The sequence below is a fragment of the Centrocercus urophasianus genome, unplaced genomic scaffold, assembly GCF_019232065.1.
Source record: "Centrocercus urophasianus isolate 14NV4802_14NV808 unplaced genomic scaffold, USGS_Curo_1.0 seq_28, whole genome shotgun sequence".
NCBI lineage: Eukaryota > Metazoa > Chordata > Aves > Galliformes > Phasianidae > Centrocercus > Centrocercus urophasianus.
In genome coordinates, this window is record NW_024884844.1 from 3,777,039 (window position 1) to 3,802,612 (window position 25,574).

The 25,574-nt window shown below is 44.1% G+C and overlaps 1 protein-coding gene across 7 annotated transcripts in view; it reads right to left on the reverse strand.

Annotated features, from left to right (window-relative positions):
• Nucleotides 1-8,397: 8,397 nt before the first annotated feature.
• Nucleotides 8,398-25,574, reverse strand: part of CLASP1 (cytoplasmic linker associated protein 1) — a 153,297-nt gene continuing 136,120 nt past the window's right edge. For all 7 annotated transcript variants that reach the window (XM_042827034.1, XM_042827031.1, XM_042827033.1 and 4 more), the window contains 4 exons: nucleotides 24,806-24,934; nucleotides 14,875-15,081; nucleotides 12,467-12,583; nucleotides 8,398-10,743 (listed from right to left, as the gene is read on the reverse strand). In XM_042827034.1, the coding sequence (XP_042682968.1) occupies nucleotides 10,657-10,743; nucleotides 12,467-12,583; nucleotides 14,875-15,081; nucleotides 24,806-24,934 (540 nt within the window). In that variant the 3' untranslated portion in view covers nucleotides 8,398-10,656. The remainder of the gene's footprint in view (nucleotides 10,744-12,466; nucleotides 12,584-14,874; nucleotides 15,082-24,805; nucleotides 24,935-25,574) is intronic.

The window sequence follows — 25,574 nt, forward strand, 5'->3', positions numbered from 1 at the left end:
AGGTGACTACCCAACCTCCTCTGTATGTGGTCATATAACATAACTTGGCCCATAAAACAATTTTGGTGGTTCATTACAGGACACGGACCTCCTCTGACACTGAAACACACCATGGATTTGTTCCAGGCTGTCCCTGGCTGGGAAACAGTAAGCCACTTCTTAGATGTCTGTCTGTATGGTGTCAGCTGCGTAGCTCTATGATCGCAGCAAAGTACATTCAAGTGTGCCATAGGTTCAGGTTGCCCACTGTAAAAGAAATGTGTAGTTCTAAAGACTGCACCATTGCAGGTGGAGTGAATAATCAGAGATGTGAAAAAATACTGGTGTGAGATGGGAGGATAAGATCATCTCACCCAGATTTAAAGAAAGGCAAACCTACACTTTTTAAGCATCTGTTTAGAGCAGGGTGCTGCGTTCTGGACTCGCTGCACCGTGCTACTGAGATCCCACTGTCTATAAACAGTGGAGATAATCAGATCAATCCTTCCAAACATCTGCTTTCATTTATCAAAACAAGGTTAAGACACTTGATGTCAGTTTATAAACATCTCTTGGAGAAGGAACTCACCATAACACAAACAGAAGAGGTGGTGACAGTGAGCTGGGAGCTGCCCCAGCCTGCAGGCGGTCCTGTCCAGAACACCTGGTGTGAGCAGCAGCAGTCATGGAGATTATTACGTGAGAGAGTGCCGTCATCTTTCTCATGAATAAATAGAACAAACCCCAAGTGACAGTACGTATTTGGCAGTGTCGAAAGGTCAGATTTGTGTCCAGTTTTCATAGCTGTTCTCCACTTTTTCGGAGTGCCCAGCATTTTGGTTGCGTCTGTATCACCCATGGTTTTTTTCTTCAAATACTCGAATGGTTTTTAAGTCTGGGCTTCGAGTACCTTCTACCCTTAGAAGAGAGTAAGATTGCACCTTTTTGATCTTGCAGAGTTATGCAGCGATGTGCCGATGAGCGCCCTGCATTGCTGGTGATTGCGTTCTGGATGACACAGAACCTGTGGGGAATTCCAGAAGAAAATACATTGCAATAATATTTACAAAAGAGGAATAGGAGGAAGCTAGATGGGAATAGCTGATGTAGGACTTAAATGATGCTATAGCAGAGGCAGAGAAATCGGTTTTGAATCACAGGACAACAAATCAGGTTTAACCAAAAGCATTTTTAAAATGAGATTGTAATTCCAACCGCCCAGAGTCATAGCACTGATGCAATGTACTTTTATAAGAGACTTCACTGCTGGTCTGAGTGCTGGGGAAAATACTAGAGCATAGGAGCAATGCTGCATGCTAACACACAGACTTATGCTGCAGAGCCATCAGCTGAGAGGTGATCATCACCAGTACTTAGAAAAGTACTTAGAAAAGTCTAAATCATTACGTTTACAGAAGATCCAAAGATGGCCTAAGTGGAAGATGCATGAGTGATACCAAGTCTCCTAGTTTGCAGTAGAGGAAGATCAGATACAGCCAGGCAGGAAAGCAGGAGATGCATAGGGGCAGAGAGCATCAGCCACACTCCTAGGGCAATCTGCATAGGAAACACTTGTCTGTTGGGTAACAATGATAGAAGTATATCTCAAGATAAGACTTTGGAGGAGGAGAGGGGTTTTATTTTAAAAGCAAGCCTGCTTTCGCTCACGTTCTCTCTACCCACATACAGTCAGTACAAGTGTTTATCAACCATGGGCTGCTCAGGATCCCTCACAATGACACAGCACAAGGGACGTGGCTACGCACTCCTCACCCTGACTCCTGTGGCTGACATGCTCTGCTCACCCTGATGTGCTCTGGAAGGCTGGGGCTGACACCAGCTGTCCTCTTTCATCTCCCCATCCTGTCTTATGCTGTAGGCCATTGGATCCAGCTCACTGCCCTTTCCTCCCTGAATGCCCTAAGGCTCCATTCCAGCCCTTATCTATCACCCTCCATGATCTCAGGCTTGTCTCAGCCTAGCAGTAGGCTGTCTTTTGCTGCAGGCCATCCTTTCTTTCTTTGCCTATTCCACCCTGAAAATCTGCATGTAGGTGCGCTATGACCTCGACAATTTGCTGATAAGCGCACCACTAAGTCATGCTTGTCTTGTGTACCCTATCCCCTGCTCCTGGTGCTTTCTAGCCAGCCACTATCATCCAAACCTGTGTTTATACGCCTGTTTCAGATCACTACCAAGTGAAGTTATCAGGAACACCTTTTGAACATCCATTGCCAGGACTGCTGTGAGCTTTCCCTCCAGTCCTCCTGCCCAGTCACAGGCGTGCTAATGCCAGACCCAGCCCAGGGGGTGCTGCTGTACCACCTGTAGTGATTTAGAGCAGCAATCACAGCTGTGATCCCTTGCCATCAAACTACAGTGAACTTCACTCAGCAACTCTGAGAGTCTCTTTGGGGTTCTGTGGAAGGTGACTGCACCGAGCTGGCCAGCAGGCTGCAGATCTGACTTCTTAGGGATCCCCATCTCTGCTGGAAATTAAAACAAAATGTGTTGGAAGACATAGAACTAGATAATGCAAGAGACTTACAGTGGCATTGAATGTGATATTCACTGCAGTCAGAAGGTGCTATGGAATTTTTCAATGTGTGATTGGATCTCTGCAGCCTCAGCTCTGGAGGTGGAGGGAAGGAGCCCAGGAGCTAGTGGCAGTGGGCCCTGGGGGTAGGGAAGGAGCATTTTGATGGCACTTGGCAGAGATGTTGATCAATTCCCACATGGTACAACAGCTCGCTGGTAGCACTGTATAGCTGGAAACAGGGCATCAGGCGAGCTGCCTGAAAGGCCAAAGCTGTGCCCTGTGGTGTGCTCATGTTTGGTCAGACGGTCTCCATGCCACATCCCTACAGCTGCAATCAGGCTTCTGTGGCACAACACAGACACCACCTCAATAGCAGAAAGGCATCGCCTGACAGCAGCTTGCAAGGCCTGATGGCACCATTAGGAAATGAGCCCTAAGGAATCAGAATCAAAGAGATGGCAGAACATCATTTAAACATGCCTTAGCAGAATGCCATGTCTGAGCACATGTTCCATCTCCCTACAGGCACAGCACAGCTGCAGAGGGCCTGGGGAGCACAGGGGCACAAAGGCCTTGTTGCCTCCTTGGTGACAGAGCATCCATCCCTGAATGGCTCTGGGCAGCACTGGGCCCCATGTGTGAGCCTGCACTGAGCACATAGCCCTCTGCTATGGGGAGGGGAGCAGGCTCAGGTTCCACCACGTCTACTATGGGCGCCCCCTGTGCTGCGTCCACAAGTCTTTGTGGCAGCACAACGTCAGTGTCTTTTACCTTGCTTACTTGTCTCTTTTGATAGAGCTTTCTTGCCCACATGGTTTCCCCACCTGCCCAACCCAGGAGCTGGGCCAGCCCCTTGGGAAGATGGATCGGTTAATATTTACTCCATGCTCTGGAGATAGCACTGTTTACATCTAATTACATTTCGTGCCCTCGTGTGATAATGTTCATCTTGGATTAGAGGGGATTAGTTGTTAATGACATTCCTGTACATACCAGTCCCCTCCAGGGCTTTGATTTCTGCTGAGGTTTTTCGTTCTGTGTTCAAATCAGCAAACTGCCCCTGGTTGTATTAACCATGGAAACAAAGATTTTTGGGTGGCTTAAACCAAAGCTGGATGGTACCTGGGTATGTCCCAGCCAAGCACAGGTGGAATGTAGGAATGCTGGAGGGCTCTGGCACAAACTTGGAACCACAGTGCTTATGTGCCTCAGCATCTTTAAACCTTCAGCAGGGCTGGGAGATGTGTGCTGGGCTCCAACGCGATGCTGTCAAGTTATTAAGTGCAAATCTCAGTTAATATTTAGCACTAGCCCAAATGGTGCAGATTACAGAATTCCAAAGCAAATGGAGTGAAAACTCATATGCTGGACAAAATACTACCGAGACAACATTCCCGGTGTCCCCACCACCACATCCCCAATCTGCTGCAGTTTTCTAAAGTGGCAGCCTCTGCAACCAGGTATAAAATATGCACCTGCAACAAATATTTGGTGGGAACAGGTCAACTGGGATCTCTGCAAAGTAGCCAAGGTCCTGCAGACCTCCCTAAGGCATGAAATGGGTGCTCAGCATGGCTGCATAGGGATGGCAGGCGAACCCTATCAGCAAGTGTTGCTGGGACTGAGTGAAACACGTAGCAAAGTGCCAGGAGGAGATTGCCTTCCCTGACACTGCAGCTGGGAGCAGAGGCTCACGGCCTTACCTTGGCAAGGCAGCAGCATCCGTCTGAGGGGGAAGATGCCTACATCAAGGTAGGCCACGTCACATCAGAAACTGAAAATATCAGATGGGATTTTTTGGAGAATGCTTTACATCAGTAAGCTGAGGGTATAGCAGCTCTGGAAAGCGAGTGGCAGGAGAGTGAATTTTCACTGAAAAAAGGAGAACCCAGAACAACAAGATTATAAAGAAAAGAAGTTTGGATCAGCACCAGAAATTGGAGGCATTTGCTAGAAGCTAACCTGTAGCACAACAAGCACCAGGAAGATACAAAGCAGGATTCTGGGGTCATGGAAGCCACCAGGGTGGCTCCCTCCTCCGTTTTTGGCTATCCATTTTAAATAGGGGTGGTTGTGGAAGTGTTGACAAACAAGTGCCATGAATGGGCCCTTCCAGCTGCGTTTAGGGCACAGCAGGGCCAAAAGCTGCCTGGGGCTGCAGGTACCTCCCTGCAGGAAAAAGCAGGAAAAAACTGGTGGGGAGTGGAGAGCAGTGGGAGCAGATTAAGAAAGCAGCTCCTATTTATAGAACAACAGCAAGAAACTGCCCCAACAGCAGGGCTGCTGCGTAACCCTTCCAGTACTGAGCATCAATGCAGCAGGCTCAGCTGATGCCAGGCATGGACAAAGCAGAGGAGATGCTGCACTGGAGTGCCCTGCAGGACAGGGGCAGGAGACTGGGCCTTACCAGGGCTCTCCCCAGAAAGGAGCACAGTGACCAAGGGCTGTGCTTCTTCAGGAACAGAGGAGGGATCAGGGTGTAACTGGATCACTGGGACAGAGGACTGCTTCTAGAAGAGACCATCCCAATGGTGGCTGGGGCAAGGAGCATGCAGCTCTCAGCACAGGGAACTTCCCCCCGAGGACCCCATAGATATAGGTCTCAGCCCGCTGCTGCCTCTTCCCAGCAAGATGTTCCAGCTGTTCTCCCACTAGCTTGTGATAATAGCTGTTTTTACAAGATTTTCTTTACTTCTTAATTGATCTAAATCCTTTCCCTTGGCTTTCTTGTTAAAGGTGGATTTAAAGAGGAGTTCATTATCTCAGCCATTTTTGAGCTGTTATTAATTTCATCCCTCTCCTCATTAATTACTCGTTACCCCTCTCTACACCCCGTAATCCCCCCGGTCCCATGTCAGCTCATTCTGGTTCTCGCTGCCCTCACACTCCCTTGGCTGCTCCCAGGCGATGTTTTTCCTTCTCCTGCTCCTGAGCAGTTCCTTCCTGCTGCTCCTTGTCTTGCTCACATGTGGCACTGAGCTCCCGGCCCAAGGAGATGGGTTCACTCTTGGTATGCTTTCCCAGCAGCTTTAAGCCCAAACATCTTATTCTTTAACTGGAGAAAATGAAGATGGGGCCCTTAGTCCAGATGTGCTTAGCAGCTCCTCGGTATATCCCCTATAGCAGGGATATGGTTGCATGGTGCCAGGCTGCAGGGAGACCAGCTGACAGAGCCTGCAGGGCAGGGCGAGATATGCCAGGATCACACTCTCAGCCTTTTCACTGACAGCAGCAACTTTGCAGCGCACGAGCACCCCCAGCATGAGCACCCCCAGCATGAGCACCCCCAGCAGCAGTCAACCCTCATCCCCCATCTGTGAAGCAGTCAAGTAGTTTAGGGCTACAGGGCGCTTTGCACATGAGAGCTGCAAGAGATTCTCTGAGAATGTTTGGTGAACAAACATCCCATTGTCAAAGCGCTGCCGTCCTCCTCCACAACACGCTTTGGCATGTGCAGGAGTCAAGGACAGGAACCAAGAAGCAAAGTGAGATTATGTTCTTCTGCTCCTTGCTGCAGGACGCTCCAGTTGGGCTCCTCACTTGCTGCAGCTGCATCTCACAGAGCCACGGCTCCATCTTAGCATTCACTCTGAGTGACAGATCAAGGAGCCAGTGGAAGCCAGGCGTGGTACACAGATGCTCTGCATCTGCAGGGTGGTCCCCTGCTAAGCCCTCCCAAGAGGGTTTTCCAAGGACTGACCCTTTAAGCATTGTTAGTGACATCCAACTGTCCAGGCTGCTCATCTCAAACATTTGTGATGCCTCAGCCTTCAGAGCTTTTCCAAAGCCCCCACAACTCTATGGCAAAATTAAGCCCACATCCAGAGCTTTACAAGACACAGACAGGAGCGCTCTGTCATCTGTCCCCTTTCTAAGAGCCACAGATGCCTGGCCATGCAGTCCCATGGCTGCTCCATCAGGACAGAGCTCCATCTCCAAGATGTGCCAAGTCCCCACTCCCAGAGCTGCAGTCCGGTCCCTGTTCCTGCACACAACACAGGAGGTCCATCTGCACGAGGCAGCAGCAGCCCTTTGCCAAAAGGTTCAGTGTATTTTTCAACATAGAGAGCGAATCCTTGAGAAGCAAAAGGTTCACAGAGCGCAAAACTTTTACAAGCAAAGGCTGCTGGAGTGGGAGATGTGCTGGACAACGCACCTCCATTAATGCTCCTCTCCTGAAAACAAACCCAAGTTCTACTTGCTCTAGGGCAAACTCAAAAGGTTTTATTTTATTTATTTTTTTTTTTTTTTAGCAAATTCTATCACGTAAATGTTAACAAAAAACATCTGTACAATTGCCATGATACACTCAAAAGTGAAACAAACAAGATATAAATACAGATATGGATGAAACATGACAAAAGCGGAAAAAAACAGAAAAAAATACATGCGCATGAACACGGTGCCAACAAAGTCATTTCTCAAGGCTGGCGTTTTTAGAGAGGTTTTAATTCCCATTTCAAACATTGTTAGCAACATTGTTCTGCTGTATTCTACAAAGGTCTATTTTCCTGTCCCTTAGCATGTAATATTATGCTTGATAAATAAAGGGGTGGGGAGAAAAGGTTCGGATGACAAAGATGTGAGTTAGGTTACTTATAGAGGTTATTGGAAAGCTAGTAGTAAGCGATAAAAAAACAGTCTCGTATTGTAATCCAGGCAAGCACACATAGTGTACCTTAAGAAAGCCACATGCCTCAATAATTCTGCACTACATGAGAACTACGGTACGCAGACCAGGGGGCAGATGGATCCATATTCGCCCATGCCCACGGAGCACCGGCGCAGCCAATGGCAGAAAAACACATCCGCATCTGAGATATTTCTGCAACCTTGCAGCCAGGAGCCGCTCGCTGTCTGCTGAGAGTTCTCTCCCATTCAGACTTAAAGCATGGTGGGCAAGGAAAAAAGAAAAACACTTTTTTTTTTTTTTTTAAAGTATGAAAAGTTGAAGCCCTGCATAATGGGCAGCAAGGAAAAAAAGGCAGCTGCAGTAGATGGCTACTGCTGGGAGAGGGTGAACACAAGCTTCACCGGTGCGGTGAGGCACTGCCCGCATGCAGATCGTTCTCTGCAAACATGCGTGGACACTGCGGTCTGTAGCCAGAGAGACCTTTATGCTTGCTGAAGAGAGAACAAAACGATTGTACAGCTGTTTGAAGTCAGAATGCTGAGATCAGAGAGGTGACATTCAGAGCTAGCCCTTTGAGTACTTCAAAGGAAAAAAAAGATCATGTTCAACATACTAAACGACCCTACTATGTACATTATACGCAATGTTTTATAAATACCTAAGCAGAATGCCCCCTACTGTATACAGGTATAACATACTTCTAGAGTACTCAAAGGATGAACAGTCCTCGACTGACTCACGTAATGAAAGAAAGGAACACAATGAGCATCTGTTGACAAACAGAACGGCATCTGATTACGAAAGTAAGGCCTGGTTCTACTATTCTGCAGCCCCACGTGTGCCAATGGTATCTGAGAAACAGGTGTTCACCTCTGCAGCCACAGAGCACAGCAGATTTCACACCTATTCCCATAGGACGAGCTGTTAACTCCTTCTTTAGTGTCAGCACAGGCGCCAGGGTCAGTTCAGGGACATTACAGTGCGTTCACTCTCAGTGCATACTAACAGGACTTTATAAAACACAAAATCATTTGAGAAGGAATTCAATTCCTGGAGGTTTGCTACAGTGTGCCATTCAAAAAAAACCTAAACAAAACAAAACAAAAACCCCAAAAAGCTCCATCACAGCTGGGAGGAACTAAGCGCCATGTGGTCAGCTATGCTGACTGCTGTACCCCAGGACTGGAACAGAAGATGGTGAACTGAGATGGGGAGAAAGAGAGGCATAAATAGTAAGCAGTTAGAGTAAAAATTGGGAAAAAAAAAAAAAAAAAAAGGAAAAAAAACCCAAACTCACTACTAAAATTCAAACAAGACAGCTAACTGCTGCCAACGAGTTGGCTGAACATTTCCCCAAAAGGGAAAATAAATTCACATTAAACTAAAATAATTTGAATCATTCAAAAAAATTAAAAACAACAACAACAAAAAAAAAAACAAAAAAAAAAAACACACAAAACTCTAACAAGCATACTGAAAGGTGTTGAAAAGGAATGGTCCACGGACAGGGAGACACCAACCATGGAGCAGCCAATCCTCTCCCAAGCAAGGATGGCTCTTCTGAGCCAGCAGAGAGGGCCTGGAGGAATCCCACTACCAGACCACGGGTTTCCCCTCCTGCCACAGCACTGGGGAGCATAAGGGATCAGCCCTGCAGCCAGCCCAAGCCTGAACTCATCCCAATGACCTCAGGAGCAGGTCACCTCTGCTCCCACGGCAGCCAGGTGAGAGGCTGGGAAAGCCCCACAAACCTCAGCCCTTCTGGAGCTGCACCAGTCAGCACCTTCCAGCACAACTCCTCATTGCTGGGGCTGAGCTACAGGAGCGCAAACTGATGGAGAGGGAGGGCCGCAAGGCTTTATCCTCTTTACTGTGCTTCCCTGCTGCAGTTCTGGCAATGCTCGCATGCTGCCACTGAGTCTGCTACCAAGGTGTCCCTTCAGCTCCTCAAAGGGGAAATGAAGGGGGCTGCAGAGAGACCAAGGCACTGAGAGCAGCCTGGGAACACACACTGCAGGTCCATCACCCTCCTGCAATCACTGTCACTGGGGGAAAAAACCCAGTTCTCATCCATGGCAGGTTGGGGTGGGCCTGTCTGTCAGCCAGGATCCAGCCTAGGGCCAAACGCAGCACAAGCATCCTCCTGCTCCCCCCAGTCACAGGCCGCAGGCACTCAGCCACTGCCAACAGAAGCTTGGAGCAGGACGGTGCTTTGGGGTACCTGCTGCTGCTGGTTTGGCTCTTACCTGGTCTGTGTCACAGTCTAGCACATCCCTCCAAAATGCAAAGCACCCAGCAGGGTTGTGCGTGGGAAGAAGGAGGCTTCTAAAGGCAGAAGACAGCACTGCAGGCTCTTCGGGCACAAGACAGGAACAGCAGCAGGTGAGCAGCACTATCCCAGCCAACCCTTAGCTTCCACAGGGTTGTTTTGTCCAGCTTCAGATTCCCTTTCTGTCCTCTTGGATGAACAGTCTGCCCAAAGCACACTGGATTTGTGTGGATAAAGCCATTTACCACCAACATCAATGGGTCCCGGTTAAAGTGGCAGATCAATCCTTTGACGCTACAGACTTCAGGAAGAACTCAGCCAGCCTCACAAGGCAGCACTGCAATACAGCCTTGGCAGCTCTGACTGTCCACCCAAGGATGCACCCAAGCCCAATCCAACACCCACTGTGCTCATGTCCAAACGCAGGCACCAGTCTCAGAACAGCATCTGAGGTTCCCTTTGGGGAGTAACAAGTAACCTGAAGAGTCTCGAGCACATGAAAGAGCCAAATGGGTTGGAAGAGGGGAAATATTTACAGTCAACGAAGGTAGCGAGAGCCCAGTTGCTCTACAAAGCACAGCTGGCTGGAGAGCAGTTAGAGAGATCAGCCATCAGAGGTCTGTCAGAAGAACTATATACAGAAAACTCAGATATTTAAAAAGAACCTACTTTTTCATTACTCACTTGATATCTCAGTATTAAAGCATTAGAGGCTGGAACCACAGCCACATCAGCAAAGACCTCCTCGTGGAGAACCCTGCACATTAGGCAAGCTGCGATAGGAAGTACAAAACAGGACCACAGGACTTGTAAGAGGAGATCCTAGCCAGAAAGGCTGCGGCCACAGGGAAAGAGCAGTAACTAGCGCACAGAAACCAAAACTGGGTATGAACTAAACCAAGATTTGTTTAACTTTTACGCATATCCAGGTTTTTTGACTCTTTTGGAATGCTAACCTAAACATATTTCCAAGATTTCAGCAGGCTATACAATATGTTTAAGTATGGCTTTCTGTTGTTCACTTTTAATGAAGACTGCAACACAGACCTTGCTTCCTTTACATTCAATACCAGTAAGGTTTTACATGAAAGCTTTAAGGGACTAGAATACTGATTGCAATAAATATCTGCATGGCCTCCTTTAGCTGATGAAGTGCGCCAGTGAAGAGTAGCAGAAAGGTCTCTGAGAGGCACCGTTGATTGCTTCTAAGTCTACACATATGTCCACATATCTCCATTAACTGTGCGTTGAAACATCTGAAGAGGAGCTGCTGTTGCTGTTGGTAGTTTGGGCCCTCTTTATGTACAAGTTTAGTAGCTTCATCTGAAAGAAACAACAAACATCAGGAGAAGATGCCAGGAAAAACAGATGGACAAAAACTGACTGTGAGTCTTAACTACAGATTCAGTGAGCACTGTTAGAGCAAGTCAGCACCAGGCATTTCAGAACATGCAGAACCAGGAGAGGAAGCCTGGTCCAACTTAGTTTTAATTTAATAATATTTAAACTGTATGTAAAAAAACAGTTGTGTTTCACTTCAGCAGTCATCAATTCACAGCCCTCAGCTCTGCAGATTGTTCTTGGTGAGCAGGATTCCCACAAAGGTCAGTGGGGCTGCAGACAGGTACGAATTCGCTCACACTGCGGTAATCCAAGAGCTGTGGTCCCTCCTAGGAAACAGCCTGAACTCACTATGCTTGGAGAAGAGAGGCGAGATGGGCTTTGTTTTTCACAAAACATTCATTTTTAATGATATTTAAGTATCTTCACTACTTGGTTCCTCTAGTGAAACTGCAGCTGTTATGACTACGCACTTCCTTTGCAAGGGTTTGCTTTCTTATTCTGCCTTACCACCTTAGGCCCAGATCCTGAAATAATGACTCATGCACGTATTTAACTTTAAACACGTAGGCAGCCTGCATAAACTCGGAAGAATTACTCACATGTTTACAGTTAGTTATGTGGTGGAGTATATCCATGGCACCCAGGATACTGGGATTATAAAGCCCCTACAATGTTTTATAGAGGAATCTCCCAACCACCCAAACATAAATGAGGTAAGTCTCAGCATTCACAGCTCTTTTTCCAGAGCAAATGGGAGGTGAAAGTAACTTAAGGACACAACCCAGAAATAAAGTCCAAGTGTCTTAAATCTCAGTTCTGTTTCAGCCTAAACCACGCTTCCTACCCATTAAAGAAACCACTGGTTCAAAACATCCAGACGAAGCCCTCTGAACTAAGTAGCTTTTCACATTCAGAGACAACAATGCAGAATTGATCTTAAAATGGCAAAGAAATCTCAGGTATTATGACTTTAATCGGGAGAAGCCTTGTGACAGCTTCCTGAATGCCAGCTTTTGTCTGAAGGACAGAGCTGAACTGAAGTCTGACTTCATCTGCAGCATCAGGTTAGAATTCAAGTTTTGCTTCTAACATAAGCATGGGTAGAAAAGTGTTTGAAAAGTCATTCAAATTTGCCGGTGTCCAAGAAGAAAAGGACACATCTGCAATGCTATTAAGAGCAAAGCTCCACCTGCTTTTCTATCAGCCCTAATTATGACCTGCTGCTGAAAGGAGCAGTCTTGCTCTCCCACCCATCCCAACCATGTATTCTCACCACTCTTCACATTAGATTAACTGTCAAGCCATAGAGTGAGCTACAAACAATTTAATATTCCAGATTTGTTTTTTTTTTTTTTTTTAAACAAGTGAAGCCAGCTGATGCAACTGACTGCATTTTCACCTAACAATGCAGTGCAGAAGAGCTAAGGAAAGCATGACTGTCATGGGAATGACCAGCTCAGTAGCAGCTTGCAGTTGCACAGGATCAAATGCATCAAGAAATCAATCCCTGAATCCCCTTCAAAAATTGCTCTGCAGGGTCCGAAATGCTCACATTGCTGGACAAGATCTGTTGCTCTAGTGGTGTTGGAAGGACCAGTTAGTCTAACACATTAGGGTTTAACACAGTACAGGGAATTTGACCCAGAGCTAGCATGAATGCATTGGCTGTTGTCATAGTACCAAAGGCATTATACTCCCATACCTTGCTTCCTGTGAGTTGTGCGAGATGAGGTTTCAGTTCTTCACCAATTACTGAATAAATTGCCACCAGACAAAATACACTAGCTTTACGGACACTGCTCTCGGTATTATCATAACCCTAGGAAACAAGAAAAATGGTCACAAACAGCACACACCAACATCCTTACCAATCAATACACTGAAGAGTAGTTTAGGCTACCAGATTAATAGAAAGGCTCTGGCAATATGAACACTCAAAGAGCAAGAGAATACAGCGTATCCAGCACATTCTATTTATTCTATATAATATCCTTTCTGTAATGTCCTCATATTAGGCTATGAATTTATAAGTTATTAATGTCTTAGGTTTTATGTCATTAAGGAAGAACAGTTTCCAATCAGGCAGATTCTATCAGTTATGCACATTCCCGTGTCCAGTTCAGATGACCTTATGTCATGTGATCATCAGGACATCTTGGACACAGTGCTCTTAGTGTGCCCACAGGTAAGTCTTTCCTGACCCAAACCCAACCACCTAAAGGAAATAGGTGAGCAAAAGACAGATGAAATTTTCAGCAAAATGGCCTAATGGTTATATCATTTAGAATATGAAAAACAAAACATTGTTTGGTGAATAGATGTTCTATCCAGATAAGCATTTGGATAGAATAACTGTACTCAAGCACTCAAAATTGCAGAAGTCATCATCATTATGGATTATTCTTTTGCTGGGAAAGCCATGAGGAGTGATGCTACAGGGCTGGGGCTGCTCACTAGCAGGGCTAATGTTCTAGCTGCAAGGCCAAAATGCAGTCTGACATTACAGCCTGCAAACTCAAAGAGCACTACATCCCAAAGAGCAGGAGTTGGTCTGGATGCAGCTGTGAAGTTAAAGGCCAGAGTCACACACAAAAACTATCTTTGTCAGCACACCAGCTATTTGTTGGGATGCCTCATTTTCTACAGCACAGCAAGGCCTCTACTGCAGGCATATCAGTGTCCCATCTTTACCCTCACCAGGCAGCCTAACCACCGCTAACACAGCCAGGCCTCTTCTTGCTCTCCTCCATTAACGGTGCATTCCTTTCTCTAAACAATCAGGGCCTGCTTCAACAGGAGATGTGGACAGTGCCTCATCCCACAGCAGCCCTGGTATGTGGCTAGGGCATGTCTTTGTGGAAGGAGCAGGAGTGCTGTGACTCTGCTAGCCTCAGATCACTGTGACAGCTACACCCATCTCCATGCATACGAGGGCCTGCCAGGTTGGGCTTTGTCTCTCACCAGTAGGAGACGCCTATGGGCTGCTCCCCCTGCAGCATGGGACCCAAAAGAACAACAACTGAGACTGAGGAACTGCAAGCACTCCCCACCAAACCCCTCTAAGAGCTCTGCACTGCAATTTGCACCCAAACCCAGGTGCTCGACAGAAGCACAGCCAAGACTGTTTTATGTACTGAGATCCCTATCTGTTCACATGGGCCATGGGCATCCTGCTGTGGGGTGCTGAGCTGTACACTTGTATTCGCATAAGCACTGTTGGACACACCTTGCCTGTTCACCACTGCTGTTACCCTCACCAAGATAAACAGCCACAGTACATATCCCTACATACTTTCTAAATATGAGAAGTAGATTCCTTTGATCATTATGATTCCTCATTCAAGGAAATAACACTGGCAGCCCCAAGGTGAAAAATCACAAAGACACAGAAGCCATTTAATAAAGCAAATATATCTTTTTGTGCTTTTAAAGGCATGATGTTCCCAAGCACTTCCACTGCATTGAAGCTCCCTTGTCTAGGTTGTTGTCACCAACAACAATGGCTAAAAACTTCTTAAAACAAAAGTTCACATCAATACAGAATTGCCTGATTCCCAGAGTTTAAGAAAAGAACTGCAAAAGCTTATGTGACAAAGCTGGACAAACACTAGGATGCATCGGGGAAAATCCTGACTTTGCCCTTGTCCTTCTGCTCACAAAAAGGATGCTTCTTTATCCTAATTCTCCACTGAAGTTTTACTCGCCTACAGGTATGAACTCTTTCACAAGCACCAATTTGTTCTTGCCACAATCCCCTCCCCCCCAGTAAACACACTGGTTCACTCCTTTGTTATTTTCATCATGCTTTGTCTCACTCCAAAAGCTTAGTCCTGCCAGCTGCTTGTGCAAGGGGACTGAATACAACCCCACTACGGCCAGCACTGAAAGATAAATTCACAATGTAAGATCAAGTCTTAGTGCTGGCAAAAACACAGCTCCCCACCCAGGGTTATGAAAGAGACTGAGCATTTAGTCTTAATTTCAGAGAGAAAATAGTCCTTCCTGTCTGTCCTGCTGTGCTCCAAATTCATGCGCAAAGTACACTCAAAGTACAGAACATCTCAGTGTTCGTTTGTGCTCAACGAGCATTTGTGATGTGAGATTCTATACCTGTAACAATCCAGGAATAATATCAGGAAGGAGTTGATGCAATGATTCCTTGGAAATCCTCTCAATGACCTTTGTCTGCATCTTGATGGCAGCTAAATTAATTGGATAATCTGCTGTCTGAATGATGGGGCAAAGCACCTTGATGCATTGCTCAGGATGGATGGAGCCTGCCAGGGTAGAAGCAGCTTCCTCAGCGGCTCTGACGACCTGAAAGGAAAGCAGAGCAAAACCTTGCATTAATGAGGCTGCACAGCCAAAAACACCTGTGCATATTAGGAATGAATGCCAGGAAATACTTGGGGATGTTTATTAATAAAACAGCAAGAGGCTCGTCTGAGAGGAGATCAAGTATAAGAATTCACGTTCTTTACCTCCAGAGACATGTTTGTTCCAGCCAGACAGTGGTACACAGTTCCTCCTGCCTGAAGTAACCATGTCAAAGTTTGAGAGTCATCCACCACCCAAGACAGACAGGCACTGCTGCCCTGTTAGGTCAGCACTCTAGCCACTGTCAGGGAACATAAACCCATCAGCTTAAACTTAATACGAAATACAATTGCTTAATACTACAATGAGTGACGTTGTGCTTTTTAATATGCATCTGCCTTGCTGAATGCTTGGGTGTCCAAGCTAAGAAAACCAAGCCTGCACACGTGTGTCCTGCCAAGTCCCAGCTAAGCACTGCTGTGCTCAAATCCAGGCTATGGAGCCAAGCAAGATTCAGGATAATCTATAACCAGGCAACAGTGCTCTGAGCATATTTAATACATGAAGGCAGTGCTGGGACACTATAAAACATGAGAGGAAGAACAAGTGGAAACAGTGGCAGCACCCACCTTTAGTAGCTACTTCACACAGTAAAGCAGACACACAGGATGAGAGAGGTCCTAAACTCAGTACTACCCTTCACCCAGGAAAGGGAAATCCACAGATTTCACACTATTCCCCAGTGGATAGGACAGTTAGAGGAAAGAGGAAGGACCTGATTTTCTTCTCCTATGAGAGTTTATTTTACATTCTGCAGTAATTGGATTAAAAAAAAAAAAAATAAAATCACAGGATGGGAAACAAGTTTTCTTTCTTCAAGTGTATGTGCCAATTGCCAGGCAACAAACTCAAGGAAAATGTGTCCCAGACAATAAGGAAAAAAAAAAAGACACCAAAACAAGTGAAGCCACAGGTCAATCACTTAGACTGAAGCCGTGACTACTGAATTCTCTTCAACCCCTTCTTCCACACAAAATGGAATCAAACTTGGGGGTTTCTCTTTGACTCAGGCAACTCATAAACAGATACAGCTCTATCAAAGCCCCAAAAGATGAACTTTTGAAAGGAACTAATGTGGATAACGTATGTAGCAGGAGTATTTGGAAGTTTATCCTAGTCCTCACTAGGACAACAATTTCTCTCTGCCTGGACTACAAAACATTTTTCAGAAAGGACTAATTGATTTCAAGACAGAAGCAATGAAGAATGACCAGCTCAGATAGACTACTGATTTAACAGAAGAGATTATCCCCATCTACAAAACCTGCTTCACCTACAGCTTTAACTCATCATGGCTACAACACAGTGACTGATCCTCTACTCGTGTTGACAGCTGCTTCCCTGAAACAGGTATGGCCAAAGGTTACTTGTGCACCTGAGGAACATCCAACAATAAAAGTGATTTTAGATGGTTCACGTGGTACAAACATTGTATTTAGGCAAGGCACAGGCAGGAGCCAATCTGAGACTCTGATTGCTGAAGTTGTCCACACACTCATCTATCTCAGGCCTTTCTCAGCAATTAAACAGTGTTAAAACACATTCCAAAAATGGCAATCCACAATGTGGTCAGCATTCAAAAGATTTCATCCTGCACGATCTGTGAATGAGTAACCAAGCAGAACAGAATGCTTGTTTAGCTCTTCCAGATATTTCTTTGCTAATTCCCTTTTCAATTTCACACATGAGAAGCATGAAAGTTAACATTTTTCCATGCTAGCTAGCTTAGGAGGAAGTACTATTTTTTGAGAGGGAGGGGAAGAGAGAAATACCCAAATACTCAAGGAAACCTAATGCCAAGGTTTGGTACTGTGCACTGAATTGCCAGAATGGCTGCAGTCAGGGGCTCTCAAAAGGTCTCCGTGGAATGTAAGAAGGTTTCTTCAAAGAAATTCACTTCTTGGCACTGCAACTTTTGATGATGTCTCTCCTAGCACTGAAATACTGCTGACATCAAGCTCTCTACAAATAACAGTGCAATTACAGAGGGTATGAATACCTCATAATCAGCCCAACGACATTCACAGGCAAGTCATTTTAGCTAAATAAACATACAGATATATATTTATTAAAAGCTTTGTAACTGACCAGACACTGGCCACTTGGAATTTTGCCTTTTAGCAACTCCAAATGCTTTTTGTAAAAGGAAAACTTAGACATACATTACACACATTATCACAAATTACTAAAAAAATTTTTTTTTTCTTTTTTTTTTTTTTCTTTCCTTCTTCAGATCCTCGTGGGTCCAGAGAGGTTGTGGATGCCTCATCCCTGGAGGTGTTCAAGGCCAGATTGGATGGGGCCCTGGACAGCCTGGTCTAGTACCAAATGTGAGGGTTGGTGGCCCTGCATGTGGCAGGGGGTTGGAGATTCATGATCCTTGAGGTCCCTACCAACCCTGGCCATTCTGTGATTCTGTGATTTTACAAGTAATAGCATCTTAGTGTACTTACATAGTATGTATGTATGTAGTATATACTTACAGACGGACTTCACCTAATACACTTCAGTAAATTTGGATTAGGTAAAAATTTCAGTGAGTAACTCTGAGACAGAGCTCTACAACTACTGGCACAGTTATGAGGAGAGTGCATGAGACAAAAACCTTTGTTTTAAAAGCTTATTATTATTTCAAGCACCAAGGCTTGAAATACAGCTGCAATTCTTCACAAAATGAGCCAGGAGTCAAAGTACAAAGAAGGTCCCGTGTATTTTGCACATCATAGGGTAGGCTAGAAAAACTGTATAGACATAAGTAGTCTTGCACCTTCACAAGTCCTCCTTTCAACAAAGCTGGCCATTTCTAGCACGCATCTGGCTGTGTTTGCACAGCAGTTGGGTATTTCACATCACTTCTCCATGCAGTGCGCATCCTTTGAATACAGAAGGGCAAATTACTCATGTCCAGAAGGCTTCCTGCTGATACTAGCTTGTAAACGTGACAACACCAGAGACATTTCCAAGTCTTTCAAGAGCACATCTGGCAGACAGCATCTGCATCCAAGCCACACTTCACATACCCCTTAAGCGTATATTTGGCTTCAATAACATGCTTGAATCTTACTGACGTCAATGGGACTCAAGCGTGTGCTTACATGCTTGCTTGATTCAGAAGCTCTGCAGGTAACTAGCTGCCATGCAAAGGAACAGCAGGAAACAGGGTGCAGATGAAGGTGCAGGGCAGTACCAGCTGTGGGAGAACCCAGAGGACAAGCCCTTTCCTCCATCTCCACTGACATAGAAAGTCCAAACGCCACCACTCTGCAATGCAAATAGCAGTCCTGCCCTGAAGGTCTTTGATTCTGGCTTTGGCAGAGTAAAGCATTTAGCCATCCGGACCAACTGTGCAACCCATGAGGGAAAGCTTGTCTCTGAATACTTGCACAGCCCTGCCAGAGCTGCATCCCCAGTAATGCCAAAGAAAGGCAGCAACATTCCTGCAGTGAGGGAAACGCATTATCAAAAGCTATGAACTGCCAGGTTGTTTGGCATAGAGGATATGCAATTATAGCTGAGTTTAGTGAAGATATTTTGCCGTGAGGCATAACAACCATGTCTTGCAAATTATACATAACGTACAATATAAAAAGTCAAATATCTTTTTAAATCAGGGTTTTAATCTGACCAGAGTAAAACAAACTTAAAAAAGAGTGGAAGAAATGAGCAAACATCAAACAACAGCTCTTCCCATCTTTGGGGGGAAGATTGGAAGATAAGACACTGCGGAAGCAATAGGAATGGCCCCACTAGGTTCAAGCTACCAGCAGACACCACAATCACTATATCCATAAAATGCACACTCTTTAAATGTGGGGAAAAAAAAGTGCTGTTCACTACATGCTCAGATTGAGGAGCTCACTGTCATAGAAGGATGCAGATAATAGATTAAAAAAAAATTATAAGGTCACTGAAGAGCCATTAAAGGTAAGCAGACAGAACTTTCAGCTTGGGCCAGGGGGGTTGGAGATTCATGATCCCTGAGATCCCTTCCAACTCTGGCCATTTTGTGATTCTGTGACAGGGAGGGAGGAAGTCTTTGATGAAAAAATCACTGCATGCTTGCTAGTCACTGTCTAAAGTAGGATATGGAGCAGAGTTTTTGTCTAACCTAATGCAATTATGTTCAATTATTTCAAAAACACAGAAGAAAACTACTGGAGTGTTCAAATGATGATAACAGCTGGAAGAAAGAAGTTCAAAAGGGTGCCTATGACGCAAGATCTGTAAGACCAGGGAGAGCCTGCAGTGCTTTAAAAATACTGACACTAAGCTGTGTGTAAGGTATGTCACAAACATGACTTTACCTCTAGTAAAAGCTTAAAGCAAACCATGTCTGGAACTGGATAGTTTGATGCCATTCAACACAAGGCAGGTAGACCAGGAATGCAGATCTAAACGATAGCATTTTGCCTTAAAGAAGCAGGTTTTTCTCCTTTCCAAAGGCTTACCTTTTGCTCTACACACTAGAGACTAGATTGAGCCTCACTTCTGCTGGCATAACATAAGCTGTTTCCTAGTGGGCTCATTGAACAAATAACATGCCCGCTTCATAGGCTATGCAGGGCATCAGTGTAACACGTTGAGATCTGAGTAGAGCAGCACCCATATACCTAGATGAGAGCTGTATGGGAGTACATATTACACTGCAAGCTGGAGTACAAATACTAGCTGCACCACCTCTATAAAACACATGGAATTAAGGAGTGCATGTTTTTGTTGTTGTTTTTAAGAGAAAAAGATAAAACACTCAAAAACCTTAAGAGGCTTTTTACTCCACTGTGAAACAAGTAAAGCACCAGAATTAGTTACTAGGCAGAAAAACAAGGTTTTGCTTTTGGGCTTACAAAGCACACAACTTTGTTTTTAGAACCAACTTTTGGCATTTAGAGGTGGTTACTTAAAGCCTGCACAATGTAACTTGGAGGGAATGGAGGCTTACCGCTGCCTAGCCAGGCAAACTCCCATCCCTGAAGGGTATACAGTCTAATCCAGACAGGAACAAACAATTAAGCACTGAGTTTCAAAGCAGGAAGTGGACTCAGCAATGGGGAGCGCTAAGCAGATGAAAAAAATTAAGGGATTGAGAGGAGGTGAAGTAGATTAGATTGCTTCTCCTGGGTGCTAAATATTTCACGTGTCGGGAATTAGAGCAAGCACAGAAACGTATACAATAAAACATCAACTGCCCAACTGCAGTGCTCGGCAGCTTCCAGCATGGGCTACCAGTTAACTAACCTTAAAGACTGATCACTGTGCATTTTTCTCTAGTAGGCTATGTTGTACTGAAAGTGACACAGAGTGTATCATCACTGGAGGACATTTGCAAATAATCTTATAAATGTCAAGGGTCAGTCTAAAAGCACCTCAAGCCAGTAACAATTAAAGTTAATGGATAGCCGTGATTTGCTCTTTTCACCTTCCTTTAGATCATTACAACAAGGAGTGTTACATCCTAATTATGCCTGTGGATTTCCTGGATAGTAAAAGACCAAAGTTAGGTACCTCATACATGGCTCAAAGTCTTTTCCTTAAACTGAGAAAGTACCAACCAGCTATGTCTACAGGTTTTGCTGCAGAGAAAAAGAGAGCAGCAGAAACAAAGCAAAGCATGAGCTGTCCAATGATTAGCAATGGCGAAGATGTTCCTTAACATTTTAACAAGATTTCTACTTTACTACAGTAAAGAATAAGAACTTATGCTCATTTTGCTGCTATGAATCTGTAGCAATGTCATATCAATGGTACTGGGTCAGCACACAGCATCTCTCCTTAGTTATGGGTGAGTAAGTACACTGGAACAAATGAGTTAATATTAACCAATTGGCAACAGAAAGACAGCTCTTTTCCAAGTAACTCCAAACAAAGAGTGATAAAAATCAACAAGATTTAATACCATCCACAACTTCAATTACATTCTAATGCTCTAAAAGTAAGTGAAAGGCATTTACATGTCAACTCCCGTAAATATTTACAGTTCTGACTGAAGCAGGCTTGACTTTTCTCATCATCCCATTTAATTAACAGTACTGTGCAGACTATTATACAACAAACAGAGTAAAAAGAGGCTAGCATTAAAAAGTGCAAACTAAACATGAATCCCAAGTCAGAGTCTCCTAGTCTGTAGCCCAGGGTTATGTTAATTTTGGACCTGCACCGAGGTCAGTGCTTTGCTGATTTTTACTTGCACCCACACGACAACTCTCAGCATCCACTCATACCAAATTTTCTTCTCTGGTGTCCCTTAGTTGTGCTGCTTCATTGATGCTACACTTTGCCTTCAACAACAGAAGGCCGAAGAGTTCTCGCCACAGCAAAGATTCAAGCATTGAAAGGCTTCAGCTTGATTTGGCAAAACACATTCAGGCATCCAAATACATCCAACCATGCTAACATAACATCGATGCTTCCAGCTATAATAAAACCACAGCCCCTTTTGTTTCAGACACTCTTTTAGCTAGATACTGGCACTCAAATGGAGGAAGATACGGTATTTCACAGGATTGTAGGGGCTGAAGGGGTCCCATGGAGATCATTTATGTCCAAACCTCCAGCTAAAGCAGGTTCCCTAGGTGCCTGTTGGGTTCTGAAAGTGATGATAGCCATGCTGAACACAAGTAATATTGCATTTGTGAAGTCAAATTAACTTTCTTACTGATTTTCAAAGAACTGCCTCTAAGTGCAATGACTTCTTGGAGCCATCTGAGGTTAATGGTCCTGCACTGTGCTCCTTTCCAAACTCCTCTTTCTTTGCTTGGTCATTTTACACTGATTGCCCATTACCCAAACATTACAGAAAATGGCAGCAATAACATACAGGCAATTAACAGTTCCTGTGCTGAAGGGGAAACTCAGGTAAGCAAAAGTGAAGTAGGTAGAGATCTCTCCAAACAGTAATTTTCTGCTGATTCATGCAGCCTGTCTGAAATGATTTCTAACCAGAAACCAGTTTTGTTTTCTAATGCAAAGGCAGAAACAAACCCTAGTGAGACGTCCTGTCAGGGCATTACGTTGCTCAGGAATTAGCACATTCCTAACTTTACTATATAGCAGCTTTCCTCCAAATCATTTTTACAGTATGAAGATTTTATTTTATGGAGTCTAAGGAGAGTATATCCACTGCTCTTAGTATCACTCAGTTTCAGTGAAAAGTAAAACTATAAGACAGATGACTAAGATCTTTCCATTCTTTCTTCAGCTATTCTAAAAAGCCTTCCAAACTGGTGAATTTTCACTTAGTCTCTCACTGAGTGGGATCAAGTCAAAGGGCAGCTCCTCCACAACCCCAGGAGATAGCAGTGCTGCAAAGTCAGCACTGAGTGGGAGCTGGAGAACCTCTGTTGGATGGGAATCTGTGACATAATGGCTCAGGACTATGAGTTTGACCAACTGAGCCATACCCAAATGGACTTAGTTGGTTTTTGTTTTTTTTTTTTGGTTTTTTTTTGTTTGTTTTTTTGACAGACATAATGGAATCAAGAAATCCCAGCTACAGGTAAAAAATACCTACAGCATTTTCACAGGTGTATGTTCATGAAGACACACAAGAAAAGACTGAAAAACTTTTCTTAACTTCAGGTCCTGAAACTGACAGAGAATTGCCAGCTTTCATGAGTTCCATTTTGGCTCTGAGAACCCCATTTACACAGGGATGAGAAAATAGACATACATAGACTTAAAAATACTATGTTGCAATGGCAACATCCTCAAACTCAGTGGATAAAGAGGGTGGGATACAAATATCATGTACTTGGTTTATTTCTAGAGTGTTTTTTTTTTCTTTTTTCTTTTTTTTTTTTTTTTTTTTTAATATCAGCACATGCCAGGTAACACCAAACACCCGTTCTTTGGGCTGCTCTCTCCTATTACACCACCAGTACCTATACTTAATACAGCTGTACAAACAACTGCTTAGAGATAGAAAAATGGAACTACACCTGCAGTGTCCTGCTACGACAGCCATAACCCAAAGGTCTCACTGGAGCAGTTGTAAATGTGATCTTTTTTAATGATAACAGTGCTATGCAAAACCACTGGGGAAAAAAAAAAAAAAAAATCAAAGGAATGCTATGTGCAGAACAGCAGCTACTTGCTGAGAGCAATACAGCTCACACTTACTCTTCTATAAAGAAGTGCCAGAACTCATAACTCTTCATTCCTGGCTTGAGTTTTACTTTCTGTTACAAAAGCTGATCCTTCTCTGCTCTTCCTCAGAAGGCATCTCACATGCAAATCTTAAAAAAAAAAACCTGTCCATACTACAAACATGAAGTACATTGTGTGGGGGAGTACAGAGACATGAAAAGTTATGCTGTCAACATTACACCTGATTTCAGTAAAAACTGTCAGTCACACAAGGACAGAGAGCTCTGAAGGGCATTAAAAAACATCAGAGACCATCTGAAAGGTGCTGTGAGTTTGGAAGATTTTGTGGGGAAAAAAAAAGGGCACTGAGTCAAGGTGAGATGAGAAGTATGTAACCAGGAAAACTTGCCAATAAAAGGCACTCCTTCAGAACACAATGTTTTGTCTGACTATTTTATCAGGAAATCAATTTACAACTGCTTCTTATTACTCTGAACTGAGAACGACAGAAGGGTAAAAGCTCTACATCGAGGAGGACAGGCAGATTGTGGCAGTCTTCGTTCACTTAAGGATTAAACATTTTCTGCCTTTGTATTTAAGGGATATCCAGCCTGTTAGGTTCCTTCTTCCTTGTGGGGGTGTATTTGGTTTTGTTTTGATTTTTGAACAGTACAGTTTTGCTGTGCACACCTAATGCAGCTTTGTGTCAGTTATGCAATGATCTGGAAGCAGCCTGATCTATACAGTGATCTTTTCCATGGCCAAAAACAGAGATAGTTAGCATTGCTAGTTTAGGGCAAGCCTTTTGCAGGGAAGATGAAGAGCTTTAAATTTCAAAGGAAGAAGTTTGGTAAATAAGTCATTGCAGAAACGGACAGAAATTCACGTGCTGTTTTTCAGGGTTTGGTTCAAACTTGCAACACGTGTAAGATAGAAAAGACCTATCCTGGAAGCCAATTTGCAAAGACTGACCTTTAATGTACTTTGATCTACTTCCAATATAACCATCACGTCCCTGTATTTTTTAGTCCAGAATACTTCTAATTTTGCATGAGTTCTCTCGCAATAGGAAAATGCATTTCACTCTTCCCTTGGCTTCCTCCTCACTGCCTCAGCTTCTTTCTAGCAGCATGCCCTCTTTGTCCATTTTCATCTGTTATTCCACAGTTCAAATTCTCAAATGTGGCTCAAGTTCATAATTTTCACACAGCTCTGCTGGAGTACAGCCTTAATGTTCTTCAATACATTTCCCAACCTTCCCTGCACAGATTGAGGGACCACAGTGCCCTTAATGAGCTCCAATAAATTAGGAAAAATGCACCCTCCTACCTCTCCCAGTGCAACCAACCAAGCCCTGGAAAACCAATGGACGGCCTACAACTCCAGATAGTTCCAAATACACTAAAAATGAGTCTGTTGGTCTCAACATTTTTCTTCTTGCTTCAGCAAGTATACACTTCAGCACTTAGGTGATTTCATATTGTTCTTTTCTACTGTCAAGATGGGTCAGCATGCTTGTTTGTTAAATCTCACATTTCTTCAATATTATTTTCCCAGTAGCAGTGCCAAAAGGCTCACTCACCTCCTTGTGGGAATCCTTGTGTGCTTCCAGTGTCTTCATGATGGTCAACTCTGCGTAGTTTTTGAACCTTGCTGGCTGATTCCGTAGGATTTCTCTAAGGACTCGCAGTGCCAACGCTCGTATTGAATGCTATGTCAAGAGAAATTGTTGTTAGAGAATGTAATTTCTCAATGAAATTGCATTTTGAAGCAAATTCTCATGGCTCCCTAAGCAGTAGAAATCTTACGTAGCTCTACCAGCTCCAGTGGATCAAGCAGTGTGATCAATGGCTGAAAACAAGAATTGGTCTGCTTGCTTTCTGTTGCAGAAACATTTATGTAAAATGACTGTTCCTACTGACAGAATCAGAATGATTCTACATTTTTAAATTCCATACTCTTCTGGCAATTAAGTATAAATTCATAACCAAAACAGCATAACTGCACACGAAATTATAAAGACATTCAGATTGTATTTGATTTGTTCTTCCCATTCTGCTTAGCTCTGCAGATATCAGATTGAGCTCCATTCATGCAAAAGCTGTTTCTCATGTACTATTAAGAAGCAGCATTGATTTACTGCAGCGCCTCTGGAAATTACTTTCAAGAACAGTCAATTTTTGTAGTCACTACTGACCTGTGTGTTAATCCTTTATATATCAAAAGATCCTTAGGAGAAGGGATTTATAACACTTGCTTTACTTATACAACTGTTACCTTCAGTTTTTGGTCAGTAGCCATTCCAAATAGATCTATCATTTCAGCAGAGGAATACTTTACTCTATACTCAG